The sequence below is a fragment of the Oryctolagus cuniculus genome, chromosome 9 (assembly GCF_964237555.1).
Source record: "Oryctolagus cuniculus chromosome 9, mOryCun1.1, whole genome shotgun sequence".
Lineage (NCBI taxonomy): Eukaryota > Metazoa > Chordata > Mammalia > Lagomorpha > Leporidae > Oryctolagus > Oryctolagus cuniculus.
Window position 1 is genome coordinate 124,189,672 of NC_091440.1, and position 20,396 is coordinate 124,210,067.

At 42.3% G+C, this 20,396-nt stretch overlaps 2 protein-coding genes across 9 annotated transcripts in view; one reads left to right on the forward strand and one right to left on the reverse strand.

Moving 5' to 3' along the window:
- Positions 1-18,319, forward strand: part of FGFR1OP2 (FGFR1 oncogene partner 2) — a 43,327-nt gene extending 25,008 nt beyond the window's left edge. For 4 of the 8 annotated variants that reach the window (XM_070049532.1, XM_008259494.4, XM_008259495.4 and 1 more), the window contains exons 5-7: positions 362-475; positions 3,502-3,615; positions 16,414-18,319. In XM_070049532.1, coding sequence (XP_069905633.1) covers positions 362-475; positions 3,502-3,615; positions 16,414-16,551 — 366 coding nt within the window. In that variant the 3' untranslated portion in view covers positions 16,552-18,319. The remainder of the gene's footprint in view (positions 1-361; positions 476-3,501; positions 3,616-16,413) is intronic. The other 4 variants (XM_070049535.1, XM_070049536.1, XM_070049537.1 and 1 more) reach the window with 1 other exon arrangement.
- Positions 5,784-20,396, reverse strand: part of TM7SF3 (transmembrane 7 superfamily member 3) — a 54,753-nt gene continuing 40,140 nt past the window's right edge. The window contains exons 12-13 of the mRNA XM_017343318.3: positions 6,367-6,488; positions 5,784-5,900 (exon numbers count right to left, since the gene is read on the reverse strand). Of these exons, the coding sequence (XP_017198807.2) occupies positions 6,382-6,488 (107 nt within the window). The 3' untranslated portion in view covers positions 5,784-5,900; positions 6,367-6,381. The remainder of the gene's footprint in view (positions 5,901-6,366; positions 6,489-20,396) is intronic.

Here is a 20,396-nt window from a genome sequence, read left to right on the forward strand (position 1 = left end):
GTATGATAAGCTGCAAAAGAATGGAATTCTAGTGTGTTTAGGCACTAATGCTCTGATATGCCTAAATAAAAAAAGATTTTATAGCACATTCAGGGGTAAAGACCCTTTTGAGACTGTTGTTATATAGATTTTATGACACCAGGTGTCTTTGAGCACACATTTAAAACCCAGTAGAAAGTTTGAAAACTGATTTACATCCAGATACTCATTTTTTTACATTATTTTTGAACAGAAGCCTTTTTGGAAATCTTAAAAAAACAAACATTTCAAACAGTTGGCTAACACGCATGAACTAACACTCATTCAGTTTTTAAATTACGGATAATGTCCGTATTAACATTATAATGACTCTGTACTACAGATTGACATGGTACATCGTAACAGCTCCGAAGGATTCTTCCTTGATGCATCTCGACACATCCTTGAAGCACCTCAACATGGACTGGAGAGGAGGCGCTGGGAAGCAAATCAGAATGTACACTAAATAAAACAGTCAACTTTGGGTGTGGATGGAAGGGGGGGTTCATGTAAAAGTTCTTTTACATGGAGTTTTCCTCCTGGATTAGATCAGGGAAGAAATGAACTCTACTACAGAAAGCTGTGTTTTTGATAGCTGTACTATTCATGTAGAAACTTTAAGTCCATTCTCAAACAGAGAATTATTTAAGTGCAGCTTTTAAAGACCGCTTAGCCCAGTTCATTGATTTGCTCTTTATAGCTCTTGTAACTTTTGTTGCCACAAACCTGTCGTTCTCTTTCTGGACCTTGAAGACATTTTCTTGGCATTGACTTTGACTTGATTTTATAAAAATTTTGGTCAAGCTATTGAGTTGAAATGTTTTAATTCAGATTTTTGATAGATGTAGTCCTTTGAGTTCACAAATAAACATGCCTTTGTTTAGATGTTCTGAGTAAATATAGTAGTGCTCTTTCCATTGTTCCTCTATTCTGCTTTTCTTTTTTAAAACTCCCTTGTGGCAGGTCTTTATTCAGTACAGCAGAAATGAATCTGGACAAAAGTTAGAGGTGAAATGTTTTCAAATAGTTCAAGGATCTCATTGCTGACACTTCTTGCCTTGAACAGTTTTCAGAGCACAGGCCTTTGCTCTTTTGCCCATTTAAAGGTCTGTGATACTTCCATTAACATTTTATAATTTATAAGCGAACCATTAACTGGGCTTGTGAAAATACCATTCTGTTTTAAATACTGGGTTTTTCCTTGGGGTGATCTTGTTAGCAGAGCCTCTGTCCTGAAAACATTATCTTGTTTTATTCCATCTTAAAGGCAAAGACTTGCTTCCTAGTATTTGAAAGGCAGAGTTACAGAGAGCAGAGGCAGAGAAAGAGAGATCTTCCGTCTGCCAGTTCACTGATCAGATGGCTTCAACAGCCAGAGCTAAGCCCATCTAAAGCCAGGAGCCAGGAGCTTCTTCCAGGTCTCCCTCATGGGTGCAGGGGCCCAAGGACTTGGGCTGTCTTCTACTGCTTTCCCAGGCCATAGTAGAGAGTTGGATCAGAAGTGTAGCAGCTAGTACTAGAACCAGCACCCATCTGGGATGCTGGCACTGCAGGCATTGGTGGTTTATCCTGCTACACCACAGCACTGGTCCCCTTATATAGTTGTTTTTGTTTGTTTGTTTGTTTGTTTGTTTTGTTTTGTTTTTCTTTGCTTTTGACAGGCAGTTAGTGAGAGAGAGAGAGAGAAAGGTCTTTTCCGTTGGTTCATCCCCCAGTGGCCGCTGTGGCCGGCGCGCTGCGACTGGCGCACCATGCTGATCCGAAACCAGGAGCCAGGTGTTTCTCCTGGTCTCCCATGTGGGTGCAGGGCCCAAGGACATGGGCCATCCTCTGCACTCCCGGGCCACAGCAGAGAGCTGGACTGGAAGAGGAGCAACTGGGACAGAATCCGATGCCCCGACCGGGACTAGAACCCGAGTGCCGGTGCTGCAGGCGGAGGATTAGCTATTGAGCCGCGGCGCTGGCCCCTTTATATAGTTTTTTAATTTATGACAGTGCTGTAGGACTGACCAAATCATAAAGTGAGAACACTATGGGAATTCAAAATTTGTACTCCTTACCCTTATTCAGTTTGCTGCTGCACTGGTCTGTACTTACTTGCTTTTAAGCAGAGTGCTCCCCTTACAGTGGGAGGATTAAATCCTTTTAACTGTTGGCGAATATGGTAACTACTTGTGTCGCTACCATCATTGAATCCAGGGCTGCCCAATACAACTTTCTGAAATGATGGGAATCATTTTCTGTATCTGTGCTTGCCGACATGGAAGCCATAGCCTCATATGGTACCTGAGCACTTGCACTGTCACTGAGGCAACCAAGGGACAAAATTGTGACTTTTTAAAAGTTATCTGATTTTAATTAAATGGCATGTATTGGATAGCATAAATTAGCATTTTATTGTGGCTTCTGAGTACTAACATTGTATAGATTTCTCCATTAAAATAAAAACCTGCATTTTTTTTTTTTTTTGGTTAATTAAGAAGATACATAACGTGGTTTGCCAAAGAGATTCCTAAATTTTTTTCTCCATAATTTCTTCCATTTTACCATTTTTGTGGATTTGGGGGGATCTTGTTCACTAAAATCTTTCTGACAAACATACAACTATTTCAGAGACTTAATGTTTATCTGGAAAGTTACTTTCATATTTAAGTTTTGGCCTTAATATAATATCCTCTATTGCCAGTGAGTAATGATTTGAGTTGAGAAATCGATTACTCCCTAGTTTGTGTTGATTTTCAGCCTTGTTGTCTCTTATACTAGACCATATGCTTCTGCAGATCAGGGACTGTCATAGCAGGCTTCGTATTCCCGGTGTCGAGCACCTTGCCAGGCGCACAAGAGATGTACAAAACAACTAAGTAATGAGATCGGAAGAATTTGTGTTACTTGGTGCGCCGGACAAATGGGGAATACACATAAATAATATCTTCAGCTGTTGCCAGAGAAGGCCATGTAATATTTTAACACTTCAAAGCAAGAGTTATGTTCATTTTGCTAAACATTAGTTTCATATCAAACACTATGAAAGGCAAATAAAGAAGTAAACAGTTCCTGTTCTCAAGGTGAATTATCTAAAACAATTTCTAGATCAAGAAATTGTAGGTATGGATAATATAGAAAAGATTTGTATATCATGGGGACTTGAAGGAGAAGAGATTGAGTGTGCCAACAATTTTTATCTTTCCCATTACTTTGACCAATAGCATGAATGTAGATGTAAAAAAAAGTTGCTGATCATTGTGGTGAGAGCAATCTGAAATATAAGTGCTTTTGTTGTGGCTGGGTTTAGTTATATTTTACTGCTTATCCTTAATTATAGTCCTAACAGAAATCTGATTTCTAAAAGCACATTTGTGGTCAACCAACTTTGTTGTGATATATTACATTCCCATTAAGTGATAGTTGAGATTTTATAAAAGGAGAGAATCCAGGAATAGTAAAGTGTCTCACTGACTCCAAACTCCCTTCCCTTTTTTCCAGGAGTTACAAGCACATGTGGACCAGATAACTGAAATGGCCGCAGTGATGAGGAAAGCCATTGAGATCGATGAGCAACAGGGGTGCAAAGAACAGGAACGGATATTTCAACTTGAAGTAAGTTTTGTAGACCCAAAATAATCTTAGGCCGGCGCCGTGGCTCACTAGGCTAATCCTCTGCCTAGCGGCGCCGGCACACCGGGTTCCAGTCCCGGTCGGGGCGCCGGATTCTGTCCCGGTTGCCCCTCTTCCAGGCCAGCTCTCTGCTATGGCCAGGGAGGGCAGTGGAGGATGGCCCAAGTGCTTGGGCCCTGCACCCTATGGGAGACCAGGATAAGCACCTGGCTCCTGGCTTCGGATCAGCACAGTGCGCCGGCCGCAGCGGCGGCCATTGGAGGGTGAACCAATGGCAAAGGAAGACCTTTCTGTCTCTTTCTCTCACTGTCCACTCTGCCTGTCAACAACAACAACAAAAAAAAAAAACCACAACAACCAAACAAAAAAATAATCAAATAATCTTACTCAGACTAAAAGGTAAAAAGAGCTTTGTTTTCAAGAAAAACAACCTGTAGATTGGGGGAAATACCATTCAAGAGCAAAGCAAAGTATGCTCCTGTCCACCTTAAAAAGGGACCAAAGTTAGAATGTAAGTTAAGAGAGTGATGTTTACATATTCACAGAAATTATAGTAACTCGATCGCTTGTCATGAAGTACAGCTTTACAGGCCCATTTGACATCAGTGAAGTCCATACATCACATGTGCACGTTTGGGAAGCAGAGGGCATTTAGAATACAGGAGATTTTGGCCTATGTGACCTCAGAAGTTGATTCCTGGGGCCGGCGCCGCGGCTCACTAGGCTAATCCTCCGCCTTGCGACGCTGGCGCACCGGGTTCTAGTCCCGGTTGGGGTGCCAGATTCTGTCCCGGTTGCCCCCCTTCCAGGCCAGCTCTCTGCTGTGGCCAGGGAGTGCAGTGGAGGACGGCCAAGTCCTTGGGCCCTGCACCCCATGGGAGACCAGGAGAAGCACCTGGCTCCTGCCTTGGGATCGGCGCGGTGCGCTGGCCACAGCGCACCGGCTGTGGCAGCCATTGGAGGGTGAACCAACGGCAAAGGAAGACCTTTCTCTCTGTCTCTCTCTCTCACTGTCCACTCTGCCTGTCAAAAAAAAAAAAAAAAGAAGTTGATTCCTAGGTTAGGGTGGTTATTAGTGGGCAATCTCTGTAAAGTGACCGGAGCTGGTCTTGGATCTGTTCCAGCAAGATGTGTTTTCTTACCTGTCAGCTTACAGAACCTGGGACAGAGCAATTCCTTGCAAATAACAGGAAGTCGGCTCTTATGTTTCTTTGTGGTTTCTTTGGTTGTCTACCAAATGGACTGTGACCCAAGGTTTAAATTTTGGTCATCTTTTTCCAAGAAGAGTCCATCATAAGGTTTTACAGAGTATTTTGTTACTAACTTCTACACTCCTCCTTGTAGGTTAGAGTCCGTGTGACAATACAGTACTCCTGACCAGTTGGGATTAAAGAGCAAGTGGTGTTGGCCACTCCTCCCATATGGTTGCCAGAATGGTGTGGCTGCTTGCTCAAAAGCTGGTACTCTACAGATTGAATCACCATTTAACAGGGACTTTATGTTCTAGAAAAAAGTTTTAAGGAACTAGTCCAGTGTTGGAAATCATTGGAGTTACAGATAGAAGAAGGAGTTGTCAAATACCCCAATAAATGAGTGCATCATATGGCACAGTAAGATGGCATCATGAGAAAAGGGTCTTGAGAATGGAGTCAAACCATAGGTCTGTCCTGGGCATTCTCCATGGGTCAGGGTCTTGTGTGTAGTGAAGCGGTGTGTAATGGGGCTTAGTAAGATTTCCCAGTTTAACCAAGCATAGAATTTTTTTTTTAAAGATTTATTTATTTATTTGAAAGAGTTACACAGAGAAGGAGAGGCAGAGAGAGAGAGAGAGAGATGTCTTCCATCTGCTGGTTCACTCCCCAATTGGCCACAACGTCTGGAGCTGCACTGATCCGAAGCCAGGAGCTTTTTCCCGGTCTCCCATGCAGGACTTGGGCCATCTTCTGCTATTCTCCCAGGCCATAGCAGAGAGCTGCATCAGAAGTGGAGCAGCTGGGACTTGAACTGGCGCCCATATGGGATGCTGGCACTGCAGTGGCGGCTTTACCCACTACGCCACAGTGCTGGCCCCCAAGCATAGAATTCTTATTCCAAGCTTGGGAGGGTGGAATTGTCATTGAGAAGTTTAAAATCATTAAAATTAAAGAAGGCATGTCAGCCTTTGAGGAAGTTAATCCAAGAGAGAAACCAGAAGTCCCAGGCAGATTCTTTGGGTTGCCACTGAAGCTGTTGTAGCCTCGGGGATCTTCTGTAGGGTAAAAGAATACCTGTTGGATGAGGAACAGGATGATGAATTTCAGGAGAGAAGGCCAATACTGGGGACTTAAAAATGGTCACAAGTATCAGAGTAATTAAAAATAGGCAATCTAAAATACAAAGGTATCCTGGCTGTCATAATGTTACGGCTACAATAAAATAAGAATAAAGGTACATAATAAGATAATCTAGACAACTAACAGAAAAGGTTATATATCATCTGGAAGGACTGAGCCAAGGCTTCAGAATAGTGTTTCTGTTGTCTGTCAAGGTGAGGGGCTTATAACTGGACTGGTTGGTGCCTTGGGGAGCAGGTATTCTTTGTAGATTTTATCTGTATCTTGTCCTTGAGAGGGTATCTGGTTAACCTTAATAGCCAAGATGGGATGAGATGACAACCAGGTGGTGTTTGTTTCTGATTTCAGTGAAGAGCAAGTGTTCAAGTGTGAATGCAAGCGTCTCTGCCTTGTAATTTACCTGTGTGGTGCTTAGTTAGCAATGCCAGATGCAGGACCTGTCAACAAGCTTGGAGGGAATCTTGAAGATGATGTTTCCAGTAGAAAAACTCACCAAACTGGATTCTGTGAAGTGGGAGGTCACTGTAAAAAGATGGTTTCATTAAGGAGCCATTTTATTAACATTTTTAATTAGCTCTTGATAACAAGAATTCTCCCCATATGGCTTGAGAGTCTAGGGCTACAAGAACTAATTTTGTTCTCCTTGATGTTTGGTTAGCAATCTACTGGTATGGTTGCAGTTACCAGAAACCTGTATTCAGTAAAAATATTCTAGGATTATAGTTGCTTGTAGAGACCTTTTAGAAGAAGCATTGGCATAAAGAATTTTAACTGTGGACAACAGGACTTAAAATGGGCATGATTAAAGATATACAGTTCATTATAGTCAACAATTAGCAAGAAAATTTTGTTAGTTCTGCAGCATTAAATAGAACCAGAATTGTAACTATTAATTTGTACCAAAACATATCAGATTTTTAGGAACCCCTTATAATTTTGAAACATTTTAATAAATTTATATAACTATAACTCAAAAATTAATTTACAAAAACACTTCTGATTTGACATTTTCCCCGTTTAATTTAGCATTCCAAATGCCCCCCTTTTTTTCAAGTTTACAAAGTTTTATTGATACCTTCAGAATAACAGTAGTAAATAAAATAATAATAGAAGATACTACATCCATAAGAATTATAAGGTACTACTGAAAAAGGAACAATGAGAGGATGGGGCCAGCATTGAGGTGTAATGGGTTAATAAGCTACCATCTGCATTGGGTGCTGTTCTAAGTCCTGGCAGCTCCACTTCCGTTCAGCTCCCTGCTAATGTGCCTGCAAATGCAGAGGAAGATGGCCGAAGTAATTGGGCCCCTGCACCCACATGGGAGACCAGGAAGAAATTCCTGGCTTCAGCCTGGCCCAGCCCTGGTTGTTGCGACCATTTGGAGAGTGAACCAGTGGATGGAAGATTCTCTCTCTCTCTCTTTCTAACTCTGCCTTTGAAATAAATGCATCCCTCCCCTCTCAAAAAAAAAAAAAAAAAGAAAGGATTGGGCATTTATTCTGGTAGTTAAAATGCCGGTGCAGACCATCCCATCCCATACTTGAGTGCCTTGGTGGGGTCCTGACTCCAACTTCCTGCCATTGAGATGTGAGAGACAGCATTGATGGCTTAAGAATTAGGGTTCCTGCCCCTCAAATGGAAGACCTTGATTACATTTCTGGCTCAAATGAGTCAGAGGTGGGAGTGCTTGCTCGCTCTGTCCCTCAGCCTTTGAAATAAATATATTTTTAAAAATAAAAACAGGCCGGCGCCGCGGCTCACTAGGCTAATCCTCCGCCTTGCGGCGCCGGCACACCAGGTTCTAGTCCTGGTCGGGGCACCGGATTCTGTCCCGGTTGCCCCTCTTCCAGGCCAGCTCTCTGCTGTGGCCCGGGAGTGCAGTGGAGGATGGCCCAAGTACTTGGGCCCTGCACCCCATGGGAGACCAGGAGAAGCACCTGGCTCCTGGCTTTGGATCACCGCAGCGCACTGGCCACAGTGGCCATTGGAGGGTGAAACAACGGTAAAGGAAAACCTCTCTCTCTCTCTCTCTCTGTCCACTCTGCCTGTCAAAAAATAAATAAAAAATAAATAAAAACAGATAAATTAAAATCTAACTGTAGGAATATAAATATGATAGGGTTAAAAGACTATATATAATTCACAAGTTTTTTTTTTTTTATATAAAGGTTTAGTTATTTATTTGAAAGTCTGAAAAACAGAGATGCTCCATCCACTGGTTCACTCCCCAAATGCCTACAACAACCAGAACTGGACCTGATCAAAGCCAGGAGCCCATAACTCCATCCACGTCTCCCACATGGGTGGCAGGGACTCATGTACTTGAGCCATCTGCTGCTGTCTCACCAGGAGCATTAACGTGAAGCTGTATTGGAAATGGAGTAGCCAGGACTCAGCAGCCACTCTGGTATCCTGGAAGTCCTGTTAGAACCTCAGTTACCCAGAGCACCCCCTGATGGAGGTGTCCTTTCCCTTGTGAGTGCTGCCATGTGCACACATCCCCATACTTTGAACTCTACCCCTAAGAACCTGATGGGGCCCTGAAATGTAGACCAGCAAGGAAGATAAACTCTCTAACCTGAATTCCTCCCAGCACCATCAGAGGATCCAGGGAGTCCAGGAGCTCATGATACAGCTACCATGATGCACTGATTTCGCAACACTGGGGGAGGAGACAGGGTCACTGAAGTTCCCATCTTGTCACCAGAAAATAATATTTGGTCAAAATAATATTTGTCTAGCAAAAAGGCAAGCCTTAATATTTTTTTAATTATTTATTTGAGAGGTAAAGTTACAGATTGAGAAGGAGAAAGGTCTTCCATCCGCTGGTTCAGTCCCCAAATGACTGCAATGGCTAGAGCAGAGCTGATCTGAAGCCAAGAGCTTTTCCCCGGGTTCCCATGCAGGTGCAGGGGCCCAAGGACTTGGGCCATCTTCTACTGCTTTCCCAGGCTATAGCTGGATCAGAAGTAGAGCAGTTGGGACTCAAACCGGCGCCCGTATGGCATGCCAGCACTGTAGGCCAGGGCTTTTTTTTTTATTTTTTTATTTTTTTATTTTTTGACAGGCAGAATGGACAGTGAGAGAGAGACAGAGAGAAAGGTCTTCCTTTGCCGTTGGTTCACCCTCCAATGGCCGCCGCGGCTGGCGCGCTGCGGCCGGCGCACCGCGCTGATCCGATGGCAGGAGCCAGGAGCCAGGTGCTTCTCCTGGTCTCCCATGGGGTGCAGGGCCCAAGCACCTGGGCCATCCTCCACTGCACTCCCTGGCCACAGCAGAGAGCTGGCCTGGAAGAGGGGCAACCGGGACAGAATCCGGCACCCCAACCGGGACTAGAACCCGGTGTGCCAGCGCCGCAAGGCGGAGGATTAGCCTAGTGAGCCACGGCGCCGTGTAGGCCAGGGCTTTAACCCACTGCGCCACAGCGCCAGCTCCTGCATTTATTTATTTATTTTTTACATTTAGCTCCCATATATAAGGGAAAACGTGTGGTATTTTGTCTTTGTGTCCAGCTTATTTCACTCAATTTAATGTCCTCCAGTTGTATCCATTTTGATGCAAATGGTAGAATTTCTTTTTGATAGGTGAATAATATTCACTGTGTGTATATGTCACATTTCTTTACCTGTTCCTCTGATGATGGACACTTTGGTTGATTCACAGTTTTGACTATTGTGAACTGTGATGGTGTAAACATGGTGGTGCAGGTATCTGATAGAGTGTGCTCATGTCTTTTGGGTACATACCAACTAAAGGGATTGCTGGATCATAGGGGAAGACCATTTGTAGGGTTTTTTTTTTTTTTCCTTACTATTTGTATATTTATTTGAAATGCAGAGTTAGGGAGAGAGAAATTTTCCATCCACTGGTTTACTCCCCAGATGGCCATAGTGGCTGGAGCTGGGTCTGGCCAAAGAAGGAACCTGGAGCTTCTTCCAGGTCTCCCACATGATACAGGGGCCCAAGCACTTGAGCCATCCTTACTTGATTTCCCAGGTGCATTAGCAGGAGCTGTATCAGAAGCAGGGCAGCTGGTACTCGAACCAGCACCATATTGGATGCCAGCATCACAGGCGTCAGCTTTACCCACTAAGCCGGCCCCTATTTGTTATTGTTTTTTTTTAAGAAATCTCCACAGTTTTCTACAGTGGCTGCAGTTTACATTCCCACCAACAGTGTGTAAACGTTTCCCTTTCTCCACGTCCTCACCATGTTTGTTTTTCTGTGTCTTTTGGATTTTAGCTGTTCTAACAGGGGTGAGGTAATATCTCATTGCAGTTTTGATGTTCATTTTCCTTAAGGCTAGTGATATTGAGCATTTTTTCATATGTTGGTTGGCTGTGTTCTTTTGAGAACTGTCTGGTGAGGTCCTTTGCCCATTTTCATCTGGATTGGTTGTTTTGTTGTTACTAAGTTGCTGATTTTTCAAGATGTTAATCCTTTGTTGAATAGGTAGCTCACAAATGCTTTACATTCTGTTGGAAGTCTCTTCACACTATTGATTGTTTCCTTTGTTGTACAGAAACTTCTGAGTGTGATATAGTCCCATTTATTTAGTTGTGCTTTTGTTGCCTTTGCTTTGGGGGTCTTGTACAAGAAGTCGTCACCTACACCAATGTCTTGAAGTGTCTCCCCTACATTTTTTCTAGCAGCATCATAGTCTCAGATCTTAAATTTAGGTCTTTGATCCATCTTGAGTTGATTTCTGTGTATGATGGGAGATATGGTTCTGATTTTACATATATACTTCCAATTTTGCCAGCACCATTTGTTGAAGAGACTCTGCTGTATGATCTGAGCTCTTTTGTCAAAAATCAGTTGGCTTTATATAAGTATGTTCATTTCTTGGCTGTCTGTTCCATTTATCTCTGTCAATTTTGAAGTCAGGTATTGTGATGCGTCTAACTTGGTTTTTTGTTGTTGTTGAAGATCCCCTTGGCTATTCTGAATTTTTGTGATTCCATATGAATTTTAGGATTCTTTTTTCTAAATCTGTAAAGAATGTTACTGGTATCTTGATAAGGATTTTCTTGAATGTGTAGTTTGCACATTTTAATGACACTGATTCTTCCAATCCATGAGCAAGGGATATCTTCCCATTTCTTTTGTGTGTCCTTAATGATTATTTTCATTAATGTTTGATAATTTTAATTGTACAGACCTTTCACTTCTTTGGTTAAATTTATTCCTAAATATTAGATTTTTGTTATGTCCATTGTGTGTGGGATTTCTTGATTTCTCTTTAGGTGAATTCATCATTAATGTATAAAAAGGCTTTTTTTAAATGTTCTGTAACCTGCAACTTTACTGAATTGGTTTGTGAGTTCTAACAGCTTTTTTGTGGAGTGTTTAGGTTTTTCCATATAACATCCTGTCATCTACAAACATGGATAATTTGACTTTATCTTTTCTACTTTGGATGCCTTTTATTTCCTTCTTTCTCCTAATTGCTCTTGCTAAAACTTTCAGTACTATATTAAGTAAAAGTGATGAAAGTGGACATCCTTGTCTTGTGCCAGATAACTGGAAGTGTTCAGTATGATACTAGCTGATGGTTTGTCATATATATAACCTTTATAATTTTGATGAATAGTTCTTCTATACCTAATTTGTGGAAAGTTTTTAACATGAAGGTATGTTGAATCTTATCAGATGCTTTCTCTGCATCTATTGAGATGACCATACAGTTTTATTCTTCATTCTTTTGATGTGACTTATGGTGTTTATTGATTTGCCAATGTTTAACCACCCTTGCATTTCTGGGATAAGTCCCACTTGATTGTGATGTATGATCTTGAATTGGTTTTGGATTCAGTTTGCTAATATTTGTTGAGAATCTTTGCTTTTATGTTCATTAAGGAAATAGGCCTGTGTTTTTATGTTTTTATGTCTGGTTTTGCTATCAAAGTAATGTTGACCTCATAAAAAAAAGTTTGGCAGTGTTTCATCCTGTTCAATATTTAGAATACTTTGAAAAATACTGGAATTATCAGTTCCTCTTTAAATGTTTAGTTGAACTCATTAGTAAAGCCATCAGGTCCTGAAGTTTTCCTTGATGGAAGACTTTCTATTACTGCTTCAATCTCATTGCTTGTTATGGGTCTGTTCAGATTGTTTGTGTTTTTGATTTAATCTTTGTAGGTTATATATATTCAGGAGTCTATCTATCCATTTCTTTGAGGTTTTCCAGTCTATTGAGATGTAGTTTTTCCTTGAAGAAAAATAAAGATGTTATTTATTAATTTGAAAGCAGAGTTAAACAGAGAGAAGTAGAGGTAGAGGGAGAGAGAGAGAGAGAGGGGTCTTCCATCTGCTGGTTCACTCCCCAATTGGCCGCAACAGCCAGAGCCGCGCCATTCCAGAGCCAGGAGCTTCCTCGGGGTCTCCCACAAAGGTGCAGGGGCCCAAGGACTTGGACCATCTTGTACTGCTCTTCCAGGCCACAGCAGAGAGCGGAATCAGAAGAGAAGCAGCTGGGACTCGAACCAGCTTTACCTGGAATACCACAGTGCTGGCCCATGGCATATAGTTTTTCATAATCATTTCTTATGATCCTTTGTATTTCAATAGTTTTAGCTATAATGTCTATTCTTTTTCTTGGCTAGTCTTGGTAGAGCTTTATCTGATTTGTTTAACTTCTCAAAAAACCAACTTTTGGTTTTGTTGATCTTTTATACTTATTTTCGTTTCAATTTCATTTCCTTTTCGCCTCATGCTGATTTGAGGTTTGATTTGTTCTTGTTTTTCTAAGTCTTATAAATGCATCATTACATCTTTGAGACATTTCTTATTTTTAATGTGAGCACTTAATGCCATAAACATCCCTCTTAATACTGCTTTTGCTGTATCCCACAGGTTTTGATATCTTGTGTTTTCATTTATTAATGTTTTTTATTTCCTTTTTAATTTCTTCATTCACCCATTGACCATTCAGTAGCACGTTTAATTTACAAGTATTTAAGAGTATTGTTCTTGTTGATTTATAATTTTATTCCTTTATGAGAAGGATAAGATAATGAGAAGATACATGATATGTTTTCAGTCTTTTTAAATTTACTGAGACTTGATTTATGGCCTAATATGTGGTTCACCCTAGAAAACGTTCCGTGTGCTGATGAGAAGAATGCATGAATTGGGTAGAATGTCCTTTTTTTTTTTTTTTTGACAGGCAGAGTTAGTGAGAGACAGAGAGAAAGGTCTTCCTTTTTCCATTGGTTCACCCCACAAGGGGCCACTACGGCCGGTGCGCTGCTGTCTGAAGCCAGGAGCCAGGTGCTTCCTCCGGTCTCCCGTGCGGGTGCAGGGCCCAAGCACTTGGGCCATCCTCCACTGCACTCCCGGGCCACAGCAGAGAGCTGGACTGGAAGAGGAGCAACTGGGACAGAACCCTGTGCCCCAGCCGGGACTAGAACCCAGGGTGCCAGCGCCACAGGCAGAGTATTAGCCAAGTGAGCCGCGGCGCCGGGCCCTAGAATGTCCTGTAAATGTTTGTTAGGTCCATTTGCTCAGTGGTACATTTCAACTCCAATGTATATTGATTTTTGTCTGGATGATCTGTGCATTAAGGAGAATGGTGTGTTGAAGTTGCCCAATGGATGAGTCTATTTCTCTATTTAGGTCCAAAAGTATTGCCTGTGCATATCTGGGTAGTCCTGTGTTGGGTGCATATATATTTTTTATTTTTTAAAAAGATTTATTATTTACTTGAAAATGAGAGTTACACGGAGAAAGGAGGTGAGGCAGAAACAGGGTCTTCCATCTGCTGGTTCACTCCCCAAATGGCAGCAACAGCCAGGGCTGCACTGATTGATTCGAAGGGGGGCCAGGATCTTCTTCCAGGTCTCCCACACCGGTGCAGGGGCTCAAGGACTTGGGCCATCTTCTACTGCTTTCCCAGGCCGTAGCAGAGAGCTAGATCAGAAGAGGAGCAGCCAGCAATAGAACTGGCACCCATATGTGATGCTGGCGCTTCAGGCCAGGGCGTTAGTCATTACTTTGATTTCTGTTTTTGGCATAGATTCCCTGCAGTTCAGCATCTAATTCTGGAGGAGTTCTTTTGGAGGCGTCATGCTACCTTGCTTCTTGTTTCCTGTGTCCCTACATTGACATCTGTGCCATCATTCCTCCTTTATGGAGTAGGCCTTATTGGAAAAGAGTGTAGGATATCACTTGGCTTATTGGTGTGATTGAGGTGAGCCCAGGAGTATAGTCTGAGTGATTTCTTTTGTCTTAATTGATGTCATTTGTGTAACTCACACAGTGGTCTGGTCTGCTGCATTCACAGGGATAGAAGTGTGGCTTTGAGATGAATATGGATTTCCTAGCATGTGTATCTTCTGTCCACACAGAGTTGTATGTCACTCTCCCTGGGAGTTATGATAGGGCTGTATTCTTGGTGCTGAGGGAGACAAAGGTGGCTTTCCCCTTGTCACAGTGACAGGCCTGACACTAGGGCTTGTGGCACAAATTGTGTGGCTCTAGGACTGTGTGTTGTGGAGGGGCCTTATGGTAGAGTCCACTGGTACTGTGGCTTATAACACTTGACAGTCCTGGTCCTGGGACTAAGGGGCGTGAACTGAACCCCATCCAATCAGGGGGTTCTGCTCTGGCAGGTTTGAGCTCAGGGAGGTAGAAGGCAGATGGGTTCTTCCCTAGGTCCAAAGGGTAGGTTCCAGTGGGATTCAGAAATTCAGAACTAATTGTTACAGTCCTGGTGTTACAGGGTCAGTGGGGTCATTACCCAGGTCTCCCGGAGCAGCAGCAGATTTTTTTACAGGCTGCTGCTTGTGCCAGCCTCCAGAAGCTAAGAGGAGTGTCCCGGCTCATGTAGAGAGAGCATAGCTCCGGGGCTGTTGCACCAAAACTCGCACTGCTGCAGGATGCAGGGAGTCTGTGCTTTGCCCCGCATGTTGCCCCGACTCCAGCTGATTGATTCTGATAGGAACAGAGGGCAGCATGTGGCTTCCCTTCTCCAAGCCTAGCAGCTGCTCAGACCCTCATCAGCTTCCCAGGGGGAGTAACGGTCAGTGGGTGACGGTGGGATTCCCTCTCAGCGGAACGTCAGGCAGTTTCTTCCTACCTTGACTGGTAAGATGGTGTCTTCTCTCCTCTTGGTTTTAGCAGTTCTATGTACAAGCCTGTATGGTGATGCAAGAATTTATCATCATTTGTAACTTATACCAGTAATTGATCCTATATTGCTTTATTTGTGCTGTTAGAGGTGAGGAAGGGAAATATTCTTTCAAGCCGCAAGTAATATTTTTGGGGCACTGTTTATTTTTTAGGGACAGTAAAAGCCTTTGTAGTCTGATCTGTCCTTGATTTTTGTGGTATCAAAAGTGTAAGTCATTGTTGAGCAGCTCAAATCAATGGAACAGGGCTTCATAGGTCAGAAGTTTCTTCATTTGCAAACTGCAGTGGGGACATTGCTGACAGAGAACCACACGCCAGTTTCCACTCTGAGCTTATGGTGTTAGTGCATTCCACTTTACAGCCGAGTTCTCACCTACTCACCTCTGCTGCTGTAATTCAAAACCAGGCCTAGCCCCCACCACAAATTTATCTACAAAAAGTCTTAAGGGCAGGCCCTTGGCTGGCGCTGCGGCTCACAAGGCTAATCTTCTGCCTACGGCGCCAGTACTCTGGGTTCTAGTCCTGGTTGGGGTGCTGGATTCTGTCCCGGTTGCTCCTCTTCCAGTCCAGCTCTCTGCTGTGGCCCAGGAAGGCTGTGGAGGATGGCCCAAGTGCTTGGGCCCTGCACCCGCATGGGAGACCGGGAGAAAGCACCTGGCTCCTGGCTTCAGATCAGCGCAGCACGCCGGCTGTAGCAGCCATTTGGGGGTGGTGAACCAACGGAAGGAAGACCTTTCTCTCTGTCTCTAACTCTGCCTGTCCAAAATGAAAAATTAAAAACGGCAGGCCCTGGTTTGCTAATCTCCACTTTATACCATTGAAACTTAGAAAGTGGGACTGAAAATAAAATGGTAGACAATAAATTATAAAAGCAGAACAAAAGCAGCGTTGTTTACCAAGAACAGATCTGGTCAGTTACTTTCCTGTTGAAAGTATCCTGTACTCAGCCAGCACTGCTCTCACATTCCATCAAGGAGAGCAAATCACAGGTCTTGTGCTGCATTCTGTGCTGCCACTCTAGTCCCGGAACCTGTTCACTGGCTCCACGAGTTACGTAGGTGTAAATGCAGGTATTACCTTCACCTCTGCTGTGACTACTAAGTAAGGCAATTTCTGAGTTACTGAATTACATCTGCAATGGTGGAAGATACTGCACACGTTTCTTAGCTCTTTGTGAAGTTCTTTCCACTCCAGTTGTCAGTACATGTATCCCATAGCACCCTCACGCCAGTGACAGAACGTGCTGTTATGTTTGTCCTCTGGTAACTGCCCTGCAGAAGGTGACTGCTGCTTTGTGCTTGCCTCCCTTTAGCAAGAAAACAAAGGCCTGAGAGAGATCCTTCAAATAACTCGAGAATCGTTTCTGAACCTTAGGAAAGATGACGCATCAGAAAGTACGTCACTGTCAGCATTAGTGACCAACAGTGACCTGAGTCTGAGAAAGAGCTGAAGAGCCCCACGTCTGCACTCACCTGGCTCCCGAGGTCACTAGGACCGACCTATGCATCAGTGAATCAATGACGGAAAAGACCACTCAGTCTTAATCCACCCTTTGTTTGTTTCTAACATGTACAGTACACTGGCTAAGGGACAGCAACAGAAAATGTGTAGTTAATGGTTATGACTATTCCAAACAGAATGGAGAAGTGGAAACTGAACGCTGTTAGCTGGGGATGAAAGGTTTCCACGACTGCTCAGCATAAAGAGCTTAGATAAACTTCAATATTCCCAGTACATGGGAATCCACAGAGTTATCCCAATTTAAAGTATTTATTTTTGCCATACTTCTTCAAGTGGAAGATCCTTTTAGTAAATTTTACCCTTTTTGTTTGGTGTCAGAAGTGAAACAGCTTACGGACCATGAGACTTCAACTTTAATGATTATCTAATTTCCCATTAATTTCAGTTTTTGTCTAAGAAAATTTGGTTTTAAAGGATGTGGGAATGTTTTACATGTACCTTAAGAGAGGTGATTTAATTTTGTCCTGATACTTACCTAATAATTGTCTATAACTCGCTGAAGTGTATGAAATGTCATTTCAGGAATGAAAGAGGAAGGAATACTACTTTCTAAGAAAGAAAAATCTTATAATAAACATTTAGTAGGTTAAACTACTTCTTGGAAAGAATAAGTTTTGGTTATAAGTCAGAAACAAAGATGAGATTTTTCTCTGGTTGATGTTCAAGGATACTACATAGTTCGTTTATCTTACAGAGTTGAAACGTGTAATAGAGCAAGATAAGCCAAGTAATTTCAAAGTAAGTTGGGAATTCCTCTGGCTCATAGCACCCTTTTATCAAATCAAAATCTCAAAATTTCTAAATCAATTTTTAAGCTTGATCTGGTCTTGGAACCTGTAAGACTTTCTTATAACATTTCAGTTGAAAGTCTATGGATTCAGAAATACGTTTTCTGTTTTTTAAAAAATAACAGATACACAGTACATAAATTTTTTAAAAACTACCAGATATATAAATGAGCTTTAACATTAGCTGAAACCTAAATTTTTCATACTATGTGGTAATTATAGAATAAAAGGATGAGTGTCAGATATAATTAAATATATTCATTTATATAAATACATATTAAAGTTAGCACAAGTAGAGATTCTACTTTGGAGTATATAATTTGTTAAGCAAATATTACTTTCCATGGTAACTTTTATGTATAATTTCATATATTGGTACAATGCAAAACTACTTTTTGCTTCAGAATTTTTCTATCTTAAGGTTGGGGGAGTGGGGCTGACTGATAGGAAAGGGCTAGTGGCCCAGACATTAATTGGATTTCTGTTCTCATTCAGAGGCCTTACTTGATATTTTATAAATAAAAGGCACTTCTTTTAAACTTTTGTATTGGTTTTGGGCAAATATCCCTTAATTTGACGCTCATTCACTGAAACAGTTTTTATCCCAAGTAAGGATTAAAGAAAATAAGCTACACAATTGAGGTTAAGTCTGAGGCAGTACATTGAGGCAGCTCTGTTAACAAATGTTACTTGATAAATACTTATTTTTATAAACAATTAAGTTAATTTATTCTTGGTCTTCTTGCTTGGATACCTTTATGGTCTTGTTGTAAGACATTTACTTTGTCTTTTTTTGTGACAGTTTTCCATCCTGTACTTTTTTTTTAAACTGAACCTTAAATGTATGTCTTGAGAGTACATACTGCATAGGAGCCTATTTTGTCAATAAAGATGAGTAATTAAAATTGATATGGTCTCCAATTTAATTTGAAAACAATGTTCTTATGTATTTTAAAGTCTCTTCTTAGCACAAAACTAGGAACTCAGAAACTATTTCTTAGGAATAGAGTTTCTGAGCCACTCTGATCCTGCAAACCTTTTTATCCTCTGTAGCAGGCTGACCCAGGTCTCTGCCCCACAGCTCCCGGAAGGGAAGTCCAAGATGTGACGTGATTTCCTGGAAATGTGTGACCCTATCTGGAATACGGCCTTTGCAGATGTAATTAAGGGTCCCAAACAGGATTACCTTGGATGACTCGTGTCCTTAGGAAAGAAGCATAGGATATTATTGGAAAAATTAAAGAGGAGGAGAGAGGGAGAGAAGTATCACTGTATTAGAATTTTGTCTATGAAATACATGAAACCTGTTCTCTTTATGTTAACAATAAAAACAGCAGGAGATTAGAAGCCCAGAGATTTAGAGAGGAAACCATGGGAGGGCAGACTGTTGGAAGCCAGGAACCCTGAGGGTGGTCAGCCCCCAGCAGAGGCCAGCAGAGAGGTTTGGAAGGCACTCTCCCTGACCAGAATTCCGGCCTCCCGAACTGTGAACAGCTGCACCCCGTCACCCGTAGGAGACAGACCATCTGTTATTTCTCATCAGTCAGCTGGTTTATTTCCTAGAATGAGTACAGTTATCAGGGAAACTGCTCAAATATATTCTGATAGACTTTAATATCTGGGTAGCTTCCAGTATTTTTTATTTTTAAACTGTTTCAATGAAAAATGGAAGATCACAGATCCCTAACTTAATTTGGGATGGCTGCCACTACCTCTTTTTGATTGCTGGAGTGAAACATGAAGATCACTTCTAACTGGAGCCTGAGGGGACAGCTTCCTTCTGCCTCGCTGCCTGTTCCTCTTTGTTCCTTCATGCTCTCTGCCTTCTACGCTAGAGGATTGCTAGGCTAGGTCATCCTGCCTGTCCTCTGCTCAGACCCTTGGTGGTCTCTCCTAGTCTCATAAATTTAAATATCGCGTTGGAGCTGGAAGACTCCCAGATGTACAGTGTTGGCATAAACCTGTCATTAACTCAGCCACCTGTGACTGTCAAATGTTTCAGAGTTAGCATGTCCAACATGAAATTCCCCGTCTTACTCCCGGACCCTCTCCATACCCTGTCCCCATTCCAGCCAGCAACAGTTCCATCTTTCTAGCTGCTAAGGCCAAAATCCTTGGTGGTGCCTTGTGACTCCACTTTGTCTTTTCTCTTGGATGCAATTCATCAGCAGATCCTGCTGGTTCTTCAAGATCTATTGGAAACCTGCCATCCCTTGTCATCTTCATTGCTACCTCCTGACCAAAGCCCACACGCTGGTAGGGCAGGAGTGGAAGGAGTAGATTCCCCCCAAATACCTGCAGCAAGGGAATAGTTATTTTATGTGTATACTATGGCTTGAAGATTATAACAAGGGAAAGAAAATAAACTTGTGTAGTAAATTAAAAGCTTAATATTAAATTACACAAATACATTAGTTTCGAGTTGATGTCTCTTGGAAATTTTTTTTCCATTTGAGGAAAGAAAGAAATGTGTTATTTTAGAGCAATCAAAGCCTTTCAGAAAACACAGCCTATATAAACCAATATTAACAGAATGGTAACCGAATAAAACAGACTGTCTTGAAACTCAGGATGTTTCTTGAGTGTGAGACACCTAGGAAGACTACAGCTGGGCTTTCTCAACACTACAAAGCTGCAGGCTGGGTCGTGATTGTGGCTGTCCATCACCCAGCTGGTTCAAACAGGTCGGCCTCCTCTCTCCCCCTCCCTCGCAACATGTCAAGTATGACCAGCACCCCAGACCTTAGCATCTTCGCTTTCTACCTAGAGCTGCAGATGCATGGTGCTGGGTTTGGGCTACTAGGAAGCGCAGAGGCTCTGACCACAGGTCTCAAATTGCAGCAGCACCCTGGTCAGGCGCTCAGTGCTCCAGGTTATTCCCATGAGTGAGTGAACGAGCTTCTGAAATGCTAACTCTCTTTGGACTAGGTTTGTCTTACGACCTGTTTCAGTGAGCACAGAGGGATTTTGTTCCTGATTCATGCAA